Source organism: Hippopotamus amphibius, chromosome 2 (assembly GCF_030028045.1).
Source record: "Hippopotamus amphibius kiboko isolate mHipAmp2 chromosome 2, mHipAmp2.hap2, whole genome shotgun sequence".
NCBI lineage: Eukaryota > Metazoa > Chordata > Mammalia > Artiodactyla > Hippopotamidae > Hippopotamus > Hippopotamus amphibius.
The window spans coordinates 215357504-215371534 of NC_080187.1; the positions used below are offsets into that span (position 1 = coordinate 215357504).

The window sequence follows — 14031 nt, forward strand, 5'->3', positions numbered from 1 at the left end:
CAAATTAAACGGCTTCCACTCCCTCTTCCTACTGCTTTGGTTCTGCTCTCAGTTAACCAGGGAGCTGGCGCTGGTTCTTTCGGGGTAAAGGTTCTGGGGACTAAGACGAGGATCCCGTCTTCCGCCCCGGCAGCCCGGAGCTGGGCTACTCGCTTCGGCTCCGATCCGAGCAGGCCCCGCCCCGCCCGGCGTCACGTGACCGGCGCATCAGCTGACCCAGCGCGACAGGAAGGTGAAAGTCCTGGGCGCGGGCCTCCTGGCGCGATGGTGAGGGATGAGGGGTGATGCGAAGCAGGGGGTGCTGGGGGCGGGCAGGGTAGGAGCGTCCAAGTGTCCCCGCCGCCGCTGCGGGAAGGGTGGGGCGCCGGGGGCGAGGAGATGGGAAGTCTGCCGGGGCCCTCAGCAGACACTGGGGTGCAGTTGTGAGGGCCGAGGGTCTGGGAGGGAGAAGCCTCCCTTCACCCTCCTCCCTGCAGGGTGGGTAGGGCAGGGCGGGCCGGCAGGCTGGGAGTGTCTTGACGGGAAGGAAGGGCCCGCACCTCCCCCGGGCAGGAGCTGGGACGTGTCCCTCCAGGCCTTCCTCTCCCCCAACAGGGCCTCCCGAAGGTGCCCACTTCCCAGCCCTTCTGTGAGACTTGGAGAAAAACTTGCTTACATTTAGGCTTAGTCTTCTGCACTCTTAGGAAGGCCCTTTGCTCTTCCCAGAGCCAGAAAAGAGTAGGTTTGCGGTTGGGATTTCCCAAGTCATCCATCCATTCATTCCCTCAACATATTGTGAGTGTCTACTGTATACCATGCACTGTGCCAGGCACTGGGACTTTGGCTGCAGGAGGGGAGGGCCAAGTTGGAGGCTTGAATGGGCAGTCATAGTTAAGACTTGAGGGGGAAGGGATCAAACTCACCTTGTGCATAGTGTCAGGAAGGCTTCCCAAGGATGACATCACCTGAGGGCTTGGGAGCAAGGAAAGAAAGCTAGCTGGGTGCAGTGCAGTTTGTGACCAGGGGTTAGGAGGCATGCGGTGGGGCTGGTGGGAGGGTGTATCTTCAGATAGGGAACAGCATTCAAAGACTTCAGGTGAGAGAGAGCATGGCACCCTAGGAACGAATGCATTTCATCACCTGGAAGAGTAGAAACTGGAAGCTAGTGAAAGATGAAGCTTAACAGGTAAGCATAGACCAAAGCTTGCTGGGTATTGAGAGCCACATGGAGGAGTTTGGACTTTAAGAAGAAGGTGCTGGGAAGCTAGGAAGAGCGTCTCAGCTGACTTGTGGAGGGAGCAAGAGCGGAACAGAGAGCCCAGCCTGGGGCCGCAGACCCCCCAGGAGATGGTACTGACTTGAGATAGGGTGGGGAGAGTGGAGATGGAAGTGGAGGAAATCAGCAGAGCTCAGGGACTAAATGCCTGAGGGAATAGGGAGAGGGAGGGGGTCTGGGCTTTGTTCCCAGGTGGTGGGGAGGGGGGCAGGTTTCAGCAGGAAGAGAACCAGTTACTTTGATACGCGCTGAGTGAGGCATGTGAGCTGCCAGGTGCGGCTGGCTGGGAGACAGTCTAGATTCAAGGGTCTGGAGCTCAGAAGAGAATCTTCAATGGCAGTTACAAATTTAAGGGTCGTCAGCAGAAAGATAATCATTGAACCCTAAAAATGAGCCTGTCTCAGTCAGAATGTGAGTTGGGAAGAGAGGACCTAGAACAGAACCTAGGGAAATGCCAGCATTTTAAGAAATTACACAAGGAACATGTTCTTATGGTAAAAATGTAAATAATATAGAAATGGTAGAAGCCAGAAAAATACAGAGTTGGTAGAAGACTTCTATGGGTAGAAGGCAAGGGCCCATGAACGCAGGAAAAATATTACATGTCAATTTTCACTACCTTCAAACTGAAATTTAGTATTTTCTTCAATTATAAGTGTTGGACACAAACCCCAGTATTACAGCAGCACATCTGACTTTGTCACTAGTAGAAATCAGATATTTCATCACATAACAGCTGTTGGCATTGTTTACATATTGTTTATGCTCATTTCTAAATTACTTCATTATGTGACTTGAAACATGTCACATTACCAGTGTGTTTTGAATATTTTGATAACTTTTTTTTTTCTTTTTGGCCCCACAACACGGCTTGTGGGATCTCCGTTCCCTGACCAGGAATTGAACCTGGGGCCATGCAGTGAAAGCCCAGAATCCTAACCACTAGGCAACCAGGGAACTCCTTATTTTGATAACTTTTATTTATTTATTTATTTATTTTTGTGCACTGGCTTAGTTGCTCCGCGGCATGTGGGATCTTCCTGGAGCAGGGATCGAACCCGTGTCCTCTGCATTGGCAGGCGAATTCTTAACCACTGCACCACCTAGGAAGCCCTTGATAACTTTTAATTAGTTTCTTTTACTATGGAGTTTTTCCTATGTATCTTATACATTTGAAAACATTATTTTGAGAAAAGCCTATGGACTTCACCAGATGCCTGATAACTCCATGCCACAAAATGGTTAAAAACTCCTGAAATAGGGAAAGAAGTACAAGACTGTCCTTAACACCCCACCACCTCACCAGCAGTCCAGTCCCCTGCCCCAGAATAATGACAGAAGGCAGTCTGCAGAGATCACCGAATGAGACAGAGGCCAGGCCAGAGGGAGAAATCCAGAAGAGGATGTTGCTTCAAGAAGAAGGATGCTGCTGAGGAGTTAAGGAAGAGGGAGATTAGATTTAGTGACAGACGTCATTTGTGACCATGGCTCGAGGACTTCATTGGAGGCCCATGTAGAAGCCGCAATGCAGTGGAGTCAGGTGTGATCAGGAGGGTGGCAGGTAAAAAGGAGGGTTGAAGGCTCATAGAGCAGGTCTAAAGTGTCTGATGAGGTGAACGGTGGGGCCAAGTAGAGGACATGGAGTTATGGGGCTGCATCGAGGGCCCAGCAGACTCAGGAGGACGTGCATTCACTGTGTCCCCAGTTTGAGGGTTTTGTTCCCATCATCTGTAAGCAGCCCAGGTAGAGGTGTGGAAAGATGAACATGTATGTTGGTGTGCATTAGAACTTTGTCACAGAAACAGGACAAAGGACAGTTGATCGGGGGAGGTGGAAGATATTGTCAGGATGTGGTTAACCAGGTGGGTTTGCATTCTAACAGAGGAGACCGACCGCGTGTAAAATAAACTGTGATAAATGCCGTAGAGATCAAGAAGGAAACATAAAGAGCTAGAGCATGATGGTGAAAAGCTGTTTTATTTTTTTAACAGCTTCCTTGAGATAAAATCAACATAAAACAAACCATGCGTGTGTAAATGTATGGTTCAATGAGTTTTGCCATGTATAGGCTCATGAAAACATTACCACGATCAAGGTAATGAATACATCCGCTGACCCCCAGAATTTCCTTATGTGAGGGACTATTTAAGAAAGCATAGTCAGAGAAAGCCCATTGGAAGAGGTGTCATTTGAGCAGAGACTTGAGTGAAGTGAGAGAACAAGATACGTTAAATTTGTAACAGGAGCATCAGGGAGGCCAGTATGGCTGGAGCTGCGGAGGGAAAGGAAGGTGAGAGGTGAGGCTGAGGCGGTGAGACGGCCACTGGCATCCTGAGGCTGGTACTTTGTTGGGTTCCATGCTCTACCGCCAGCACTTAGAGTGGGCTTTCCCACAGAGAAGGCACCCAGTCATGTCTGCTGAGCATGTGAATGCCTGGGACAGGCATCAGAACAAGATTTGGTGGCCGGGTGAGTCAGGGAGAGGGTTCTCTGAGCAGCCTGGTCGTAGGGGAGAACCAGTGGCCAGAGGGCGTGCATCTTGGGCAGGGAGCAGGAACCCTGAGGAGCAGCAGTGTGGGAGACACCTGGCCATACGTCAGCCTGCCCTCCAGCCTGACCACCTGCCTCGCTCCCTTGCAGAGGTTCCGGTTCTGTGGTGACTTGGACTGTCCTGACTGGGTCCTGGCAGAGATCAGCACACTGGCTAAGATTGTTGAGTGCACGGGGTCTTGGGGGTGGGGGCGCGGGGTGGAGGGTGGTGAGGGCATCTGTGCTCTCGGGCCATCTCACGTGCTGTGTGCCTGATCACGTGGCCGGCCCTCTCGGAGCCAGCCCCCCAGCGTGGAGGGGAGAGGTGGGTCAGCCTGGCTGATACAAGGCCTTCCCCCCCAGTCCTCCGTGAAGCTGAGGCTGCTGTGTGGCCAGGTGTTGAAGGACCTTCTGGGGCAGGGGATTGATGTGAGTGCAGGGCCCCGCACCCCACTGTCCCACGACCCTGTGACCCCCACGTCCCTGAAAGGGGACCAAACCCAGGGAGGTGGGTGATAAGCGCCCCGCCTCCCTGGGTGCCTCGTGTCCTTACCCCAGGACCCGGGCCAGGGGGCGGGGGCTGGTGAGCAGGGGGTTTGGCACCCCTTGAAGGCCTCCTTTCTCCGTAGTATGAGAAGATCCTAAAGCTCACCACGGATGCCAGGTTTGGTGAGTACCCCGCTGCGCCCACAGACCTCCGGGCGACCCTGGGTCCTCAGCCTGGGGCCTGGCACAGAGGCCCCTCCTGCCGGCGGCCCCTCCTCCCGCAGCCCCTCCCAGCAGCCCGCTCTGGCCCACCTGCCTCAGCAGAGGAGCAGAGGCAAGAGAGACGATACCAGTCCCAGTGTCCTCTGCCAGCTCCCAGGGGGGCAGTAGCGGTGCTCGTGGCTCAAGGAGGCCTGGGGGCTCTGAGCTGAAGACAGTGGGGCCACAAGGAAGTGGCTGGGGCCGCAGTGACACCCCCCACTCCACCCATGGGTCCCCCTAGAGTCAGGCGATGTGAAGGCTACAGTGGCAGTGCTGAGTTTCATCCTCTCCAGTGCGGCCAAGCATAGCGTGGATGGCGAGTCCTTGTCCAGTGAACTGCAGCAGCTGGGGCTGCCCAAAGGTACGGGGATGAAGCCAGGCAGGTGGGTAACCTGTGGGCCAGCAGGTGCTGGGCAGAGGTCAGGCTGGGTGACCTTGAGATGCAACGTGCCCTCTCTGAGCCAGGAGCCTGAGAGCTGCCCTTTGAGCGGTCTAAGCCCCAGCCCCAACCGGCTAGCTCAGGGGACTTCCCTTCTGCCCCCAGAACATGCAGCCAGCCTGTGTCGCTGTTATGAGGAGAAGCAAAGCCCCCTGCAGGAGCACCTGCGGGCCTGCAGCTTGCGAGGTGAGTGTGAGGTGGGCCAGGGTCGGGGCTGGGCTCCGTTCTGGAAGGTGCCTGTGGCTTGGGAGGTGTTTGTCCTCAGAAAGGAGACTTGACCACATCACATGTTGAGCAGTTACAGAGCTGGGATTCCCGACTCCAGCCCAGGTTTCTTTCCTCTGAGATTTGCTCTGGATGATCGGAGCTCCTGGATCAGAGTGACAAGAGCTTTGCAAAGGCCACATAGCCCTGAAGGGTTCAGGGCTGAGCCAGGGTGCGGGCTGGGGCTGCCTGGCTCCCCCGCCTGTGACCCGGAGCCCCTCTTGGTCTCGCAGTGAACAGGCTGGCAGGCGTGGGCTGGCGGGTGGACTACACCCTGAGCTCTAGCCTGCTGCAGTCCGTGGGAGAGCCCGTGGTGCACCTGCGGCTGGAGGTGGCAGCTGCCTCGGGTGCCCCGGCCCAGCCCGTCACCATGGCCCTCTCGGCAGACAAGTTCCAGGTCCTCCTGGCAGGTGAGGCTCAGCTGCACCTGGAGGGTAAGGGGTCCTCCCAGATCCCACTTAACTGCAGCCTGCCCACCTACCTCTTCCCCCTGCAGAACTGAAGCAGGCCCAGACCCTGATGAGCTCCCTGGGCTGAGACAAAGAACACTTGGGTCCCGGGTGGAGCTGCCCTCTGCACTTCTCTTCAGGCGCAGCCCCAGCTCCGTGACACTGGGGGCCTGGCCTCCTGGACCTCTGGCTTCCTAGGTTACCACATGAGAGTTCAGCCTCGGGATCCCGAGAACTCTTCCAGCATTGCCTTCCCTTCCCTGCGAAGGGCACATGTCAGTGGGTTTCATGGGAAGGAATAATAAACAGAAGTGTAAGAAGTGTAAAGAAGTGCGTGCATGGATTTCTTTTGGGTTCAGATGAGAGGTTTTCATGAGAGAGACCAAGTGACATGCTGACCTCCCTGACCTGTCACACATTTTCTTTTCTCAAGGGCTTGTTGAGGCAGGTCAGGGGTGAGACAGAACAAGGACCAAAATGAAACAACTTGTCTGGAGACAGGAAAATCAGGGTTCAGGCTCCCAGTCCTATGATGCCCTTGGCTCTGCCCTCTCTGTGCTGGCCTTGTCCTTAGGCTGGCAGCAAGTGGGTGGCTGCAACAGCACATGTCCCAAGTAGAGAAAGGAGAGAGCCCTTGCCTCTCAGTCATCTCCTTTAGGAATAGATAAGGGCCGTGCCTGCACCACTCATTGGCAAGTAGAATGGGATAATGGGCTGAGTGTTTGTGACCCCTCCCCACCCCCAAATTCATATGTCAAAGCCCTAATTCCCAGTGAGATGGTTTTAGGAGGTGGGGCTTTTGGGAAGTAATTAGGTTCAGATGAAGTCATGAGAGTGGGATCCACATGATGGGATTAGTGCTCTTATAAGAAAAGGAAAACAGACTCCCTACAAGCATGTACCAAGGAAAGGCCATATGAGAACATAGTGAGAAGACAGTTGTGTAACAGGGCAGGAAAGAAGCCTCATCAAGAACTGATTCTGACTCAGACTTCCCAGCCTCTGGAATGATGAGAAATAAATATCTATTTTTTAAGCCACCCAGTCCATGGTATTTTGTTATAGCAGCCTGAACAGACTAAGACAAATGGCCTCCCAGGACTAGCTTAGGACAACTAGGGTCCATTGTAGAACAGACTGATTCCAGGTCTGGAGCAGGGAGAGAACAAGGTGAGCGTAGAACATCTCGCAGTCCAAGGAAGCTCTCAAAGAATAATGAGTAACGTCAACAGGAGCCAGCTCATCCCATTGGCTAAAGATGGGACAAATTTAAGCATCAAAGAGATAAAGGTACTCCCTTCCTGCTTCTGGGGAAATGGAGCAGATGGGCTCTTCTCTATTCCTTCCACTACGTACAGCTAAAAACCTTGGACATTGTATATAAAACAAACATAAGACTATGAAAGGTGACGAGAAGAAGGCAGACTGACTAGGATCCTCAAGACCTGAAGAATATAGCAAAGAATTCCTTAGATTTTCTTTTTGCTTCATGTATCCCAAGCTGGGTGATGGAGAAGCCATCCACCTAGAAACACCAAAACACAGACAAAGGAAGCCCCAACAAAAGCCTGCTCTCTCTAGGCAAAGGTCCAGGAAAAGGACAGTCCAGCAGAACAGAAAAGTTATAGACGGTAACGGCTGTACTCCAGCCACACCCCGCAGAACTGCTGCCCGCGAGAGGAGAGTGGAAGCCTAGCCTGCCATCCCATCTGGCAGTGAGGAGGTGGCATACCCCTTTCCCCACTGTGTCAGAAGAGGCCTGCTAAAAGAGAAGATTTAAGTAAGATCCAGAGTCTCATAATACCCAAACTGTCTAAGGTTCAATTTAAAAAAAAATCATTGTACCAAGAACTAAGAAAATGTCAACTTGAATTAAAAAAAGACAACAAATGCCAACCCCAAAATGACTCAGATGTTAAAATTCTATGCTAAGCATTTTAAAGCAGCCATCATAAAAATGCTTCAAATCTCAGCAAAGAAATAGAAGATACGGGACTTCCCTGGTGGCGCAGTGGTTAAGAGTCCGCCTGTCAATGCAGGGGACACAGGTTCGTTCCCTGGTCCAGGAAGATTCCACATACCATGGAGCAACTAAGCCCATGTGCCACAACTACTGAGGCTGCGCTGTAGCGCCCGCGAGCCACAGCTACTGAGCCCGTGCACCACAATCACTGAAGCCCGTGTGCCTAGAGCCCGTGCTCCGCAACGAGAAGCTACAGTAATGAGAAGCCCGTGCACCGCAACAAAGAGTAGCCCCCGCTCAGCACAACTGGAGAGGGCCCATGTGCAGCAACAAAGACCTGGCTCAGCCAAAATAATAAATAAATAAATAAAAAAGAAAAGAAAAGAAATAGAAGATACAAAGAACCAGATAGGGGGACTTCCCTGGTGGTCCAGTGGTTAAGACTTCATGCTCCCAATGCAGGGGGCCCAGGTTCAATCTCTGGTCAGGGAACTAGATCCTGCATGCCACAACTAAGGGTTTATATGCCACAACTAAGGAGCACGTGTGCTGCAACTAAGGAGCCCACCTGCCACAACTAAGACTTGTTGCAACCAAATAAATAAATATTTTTTTAAAAGAACCATATAAAAATTTTAGAACTGAAAATTACAATAACCCACGTAAAAATCTCAATGGGTGGACTTAACAACAGAAGAAAGAATCTAGATCTGAAGATAAATCAGCAGAAAGTACCCAGTCTGAGCAACAGAGAAAATAGCTTGGAAAACAAACAACAACAAAAAATCTATAAAACAGAGCCTCAGGGACCTGTAGGACTATAACAAAAGATCTAGTATTTGTGTTGTCAGAGTCCCAGAAGCTGAGGAGAAAGAGGGTAGGACAGGAAAAGTATTCAAAGAAATAATGGCTAAAATTTTCCAAAATATGGCAGAAGACACAAACCTACAGAATCAAGAAGCTGAATGAACTCCACACAGGTTGAACCCAAAGAAATCTATGTCAAGATACATCATAATCAAACTTCTGAGAAACTAAAGAAAAGAAAAAAAAATCTCGAAAGCAGCAAGGCACAGACAACAGCTTATGTTTAGGGGGAAAACAATTCAAATGACTGAATACCTCATCAGAAACCACAGAGGGCAGAAACAAGAAGCACAACATGTTTCAGGCCCTGCAAGAACGCAGAATTTTATATTCAGTGAAAGTCACCTCAAGAGTAAAGGGGCTTACTTCACTCTGTATGACAGTCTCTAGGTCTATCCACCTCATTACATATAGCTCCATTTCATTCCTTTTTATGGCTAATATTCCATTGTATATATGTGCCACATCTTCTTTATCCATTCATCTGTTGATGGGCATTTAGGTTGCTTCCATGTCCTGGCTATTGTAAATAGTGCTGCAATGAACATTATGCTACTTGTTTCTTTTTGGATTATGGTTTTCTCTGGGTATATGCCCAGGAGTGGGATTACTGGGTATATGGTAGTTCCATTTTTAGTTTTTTAAGGAACCTCCAAACTGTTTTCCATAGTGGCTGTACCAACTTACATTCCCACCAACAGTGCAGGAGAGTTCCCTTTTCTCCACACCCTCTCCAACACTTATTGTTTCTAGATGTTTTGATGATGGCCACTCTGACTGGTGTGAGGTGGTACCTCATTGTGACTTTGACTTGCATTTCTCTAATGATTAGTGATACTGAGCATCTTTACATGTGTTTGTTAGCCATCTGCTTGTCTTCTCTGGGGAAATGTCTATTTAGGTCTTCCACCCATTTGTGGATTGGGTTATTTGCTTTTTTGGTATTAAGCTGCATGAGCTGCTTGTATATTTTGGAGAGTAATCCTTTGTCCATTGCTTCATTGGCAAGTATTTTCTCCCGTTCTGAGGGTTGTCTTCTTGTCTTGCTTATGGTTTCTTTCACTGCGCAAAAGCTTTTAAGTTTCATTAGGTCCCATTTGTTTATTCTTGATTTTATTTCCATTATTCTAGGAGGTGGGTCCGAAAGGATCTTGCTTTGATGTGTGTCATAGAGTGTTCTGCCTATGTTTTCCTCTAGGAGTTTTATCGTGTCTGGCCTTACATTTAGGTCTTTAATCCATTTTGAGTTTATTTTTGTGTATGGTGTTAGGAAGTGTTCTAATTTCATTCTTTTACATGTTGCTGTCATATGGAATCTGAAGAAATGGTACCGATGAAGCCAGTGACAGAGCAAGAGTGGAGATACAGATGTAGAGAATGGACTTGAGGACATGGGGCTGGGGTGGGGGGCGAAGGGGAAGCTGGGACAAAGTGAGAGAGTAGCATAGACATATTTACACTACCAACTGTAAAACAGATAGCTAGTGGGAAGCTGCTGTATAACAAAAGGAGATCAACTTGATGGGTGATGCCTTAGAGGGCCAGGACAAGGAGTGGGGGAGGGAGTCATGGGAGGGAGGGGATATGGGGATATATGTATAAATACAGCTGAGTCAGTTTGGTGTACCTCAAAAACTGGTACAAGAGTGTAAAGCAAATATATTCCAATAAAGAGTTTAAAAAAAAAAGAGTAAAGGGGGAGTAAAAGAATGAAATTAGAACATTTTTATCACACCATATACAAAAATAAACTCAAAATGGATTAAAGACCTAAATGTAAGACTGGACACCATAAAACTCGAAAAATAAAAAAATAGGCAGGGGACTTCCTAGGTGGCGCAGTGGTTAAGAATCCACCTGCCAATGCAGGGGACATGGCCTCGATCCTTGCCCCAGGAAGATACCACATGCCACGGAGCAACTGAGCCCATGCACCACAACTATTGCACCTGCGAGCTAGAGCCTGTGAGCCACAATTATTGAGCCCATGTGCTGCAACTACTGAAGCCCATGCGCCTAGAGCCCGTGCTCCGCAACAAGAGAAGCCACCACAATGATGAGCCCGTGTACCACAATGAAGAGTAGCCCCCACTCGCAACAACTAGAGAAAGTCCATGTGCAGCAACGAAGACCCAACACAGCCAATAAATAAATAAATAAATAAAATGTATTTTAAAAAAAAGGCAGAACACTGACAAAATTGTAGCAATATTTTTTGGATCTCCTCAGGCCAAGGAAACAAAAGCAAAATTAAACAAATTGCACCAAATTACACTTAAAGCTTTGGCACAGCAAAGAAAACCATTGACAAAATGAAAAGACAATCTACAGAATGGGAGAAAATATTTGCAAATAATGATAAGGCATTAACATCCAAAATATATAAATAGCTCATACAACTCAATATCAAAAAAAACAACCCAATTAAAAAATGGGCAGAAGACTTATCCCAAAGAAGACACAGATGATCAACAAGCACATGAAAAGATGCTCAGCATCGCTAATTAGAGAAATGCAAATCACAACCACAATAAGCTATCACCTCACACCTGTCAGAATGGCTGTCATCAAAAAGACCACAAATAACAAATGTTGTCGAGGATGAGGAGAAAGGGGAACACTTGTACATCGTTGCTGGGAATATAAATTGGTGCAGCCACTGTGAAAGCAGTATGGAGGTTCCTCAAAAAACTAGCAGTAGCCTCGCCGTGCCATTCCCCGCTCACAGCTGCATGCCTTGCTCCTCTCCAACATGGCAAAAGCATCCAGCCCTACAGCGACTGAACGGTGCATCGAGTCTCTGATTGCTGTTTTCCAAAAGCATGCTGGAAGGGACGGTAACAACAGCAAACTCTCCAAGGCTGGTTCCTAATCTTCATGAATACAGACCTGGGTGCCTTTACAAAGAATCAGAAAGACCCTGGTGTCCTTGACTGCATGATGAAGAAACTGGACCTTGACTCTGATGGGCAGCTAGATTTCCAAGAATTTCTTAATCTTATTGGCAGTCTGGCCATAGCTTGCCATGAATCCTTTATGAAGTCTGCCTCTTCCCAGAAGTAGATTGGAGGCGGCTTTGGGCCTGGCCTCTAGCCCCACTCCCCTTCCTTCCAGCCTCCCAGTTATCATCTACTCCTCACAGCCCACACATACCCTGAGCCTGACACACCCACCACCCATACAGGCCACTTCTGCTGGTAGTAATAAAACAATATTGTTTTTTGAAAGCAAACAAACTAGCAATAGAACTACAATATAATCCAGCAGTCCTATGCTGGGGTAGTTATCTGAAGAAAATAAGGACACTAATTCAAAAAGATACATGCACCCCGATGTTCATGGTGTGTGTGTATATATGCATATATACACACACATACACATGGTATCACTCAGCCATAAAAAATAATGAAATTTTGCTATTTACAAAAACATGGATGGACCTGGAGGGTATTATGTTTAGTGAAATAAGTCACAGAAAGACAAATAGTATATTATATCATTTTTATGTGGAATCTAAGAAATAAAACGAATGAATATAACAAAACAGACTCACAGTTACAGAGAACAAACTAGTTACCAGCGGGGAGACAGAAGGGGGAGGGGCAAGATAGGAGTAGAGGATTAAGAGGTACAAACTACTACGTGTAAAATAAATAAGCTTCAAGGACACATGTACAGCAGAGAGTATACAATGTTTTATAATAACTCTAAATTGAATAAAATTATAAAAATATTGAATCACTATGTTGTACACCTGAAACTAATATAATATTGTAAAGCAACTATACTTCAGTTTTTTTAAATGACAAAATTGTAAGACATTTTAAAAAAGAGTCAAGGGGTAAATTGAGATACTCGCAGATGAAGGATAACTAATTTGTCACCAGCAGACCTAATCTAAAAATAAAAAGGCTAAAAGGAAACCATAAACAAAACAAAAAGACAACCCACAGCATGGAAGAAAAAATTTGCAAACGATGCGACTGACAAGGGATTAATCTCCAAAATATACAAACAACCCATGCAGCTCAATATCAAAAAAAAAAAAACCCAATCAAAAATGGGCAGATCTAAATTAAGACATTTTTCCAAAGAAGACACACAGATGGCCAGAAAGCACGTGAAAAGCGATGCTCAACATTGCTAATTATTAGAGAAATGCAAATCAAAACTACGAGGTATCACCTCACACAGTCAGAATGGCCATCATCACAAATTCTACAAACAATAAATGCTGGAGAGGGTGTGGAGATAAGGGAACCCTCCTACACTGTTGGTGGGAATGTACACTGGTACAGCCGCTATGGAGAACACTATGGAGGTTCCTTAAAAAATTAAAAACAGAACTACCATATGATATACTACTCAGCAATAAAAAAGAACGAATTGACTGATAAGCATAACAACATGGATGGATCTCAAATGCATTATGCTCTGGGGAAGAAAGCAGACACAGAAGGCTACCTACTGAACAGTCCATGTACAGGCAGACTTCGGAGATACTGCAGGTTTGGTTCCAGGACACTGCAGTAAAGTAAGTGTGGCAATAAAGTGAGTCACATGAACTTCTGGGTTTCCCTGCGCATAGAAAAGTTTTGATTACACTATACTGTAGTCTGTTAAGTGTGCAATAGCATTGTGTCTAAAAAAACAGTGTGCAAACCCTAATTAAAAAATACTTTATTGCTGGGGGGGTAAGCGAGAGATGGACTGGGAGTTTGCGATTGGCAGATGCAAACCATTATGTATAGAATGGATAAACAACAAGGTCCTACTATATAGCACAGGGAATTATATTCAATATCCTGTAATAAACCATAATGGAAAAGAATATGAAAAATAATATATAAATGTATACCTGAATCACTTTGCTGTACAGCAGAAACCAATACATTGTAAATCACCTATGTTTTAATAAATTAAGTTTTAAAAATACTTTATTGCTAAAAAATGCTAACCATCATCCGACAATGCAGGATTGCCACAAACCTTCAATTTGTAAAAAAAATGCAATATCTGTGGAGTGCCATAAAGTGGGTATGCCTGTGTATGATACTGGCAAAAACTATACGGGCAGAAAACAGATCAGCAGTTGCCAGCGGGGACAGTGTACATATTGACTAAAAACGTGCATGGGCTAATTTTGGGGGGTGACAGAAATGTATTCTCTCTCGATGGTGGTGATGATCACGTGAGTGTATGAATTTGTCAAAACTCACACTCTAGGGACTTCCCTGACAGTCCAGTGGTTAAGACTCCATTCTTCCAAAGCAGGGGGCATGGGTTCGTTCCCTGGCTGGGGAACTAAGATCCTGCATGCCACAAGGTGTGGGCAACAAACAAACAAACAAAAAAACTTACACTCTAAAAAGGATGAATTTTACTGTATGTAAATTTTAACTTAAACAAAAATTGACCAAAGAAATCACCCCATAGATTACTGAGTGGTCACAAGATGTGAAACATACCTTTGTGACAGAGAAGTCTGGCTGTCACAGCATCAACAGTGATCAATTTC

The 14031-nt window shown here is 47.3% G+C and overlaps 1 protein-coding gene and 1 pseudogene across 3 annotated transcripts; both read left to right on the forward strand.

Moving 5' to 3' along the window:
• Positions 1-210: 210 nt before the first annotated feature.
• On the forward strand, positions 211-6010 carry COMMD4 (COMM domain containing 4). Of its 3 annotated transcripts, XM_057725002.1 has the most exons (8): positions 211-267; positions 3896-3967; positions 4148-4213; positions 4414-4453; positions 4773-4892; positions 5076-5156; positions 5468-5644; positions 5731-6010. In XM_057725002.1, the coding sequence occupies exons 1-8, from the start codon at positions 265-267 to the stop codon at positions 5769-5771; spliced, it is 600 nt and encodes a 199-aa protein (XP_057580985.1). In that variant the 5' UTR covers positions 211-264; the 3' UTR covers positions 5772-6010. The 3 variants fall into 3 exon arrangements, with proteins under 3 accessions (XP_057580985.1, XP_057580987.1, XP_057580986.1); XM_057725004.1 differs by lacking the exon at positions 5468-5644 and having other exon boundaries at positions 215-267; XM_057725003.1 differs by lacking the exons at positions 3896-3967; positions 4148-4213 and having other exon boundaries at positions 216-267.
• A 5255-nt stretch (positions 6011-11265) lies between these two features.
• LOC130846605 (protein S100-A11-like) lies at positions 11266-11576 on the forward strand (annotated as a pseudogene).
• The last annotated feature ends 2455 nt before the right edge of the window (positions 11577-14031 follow it).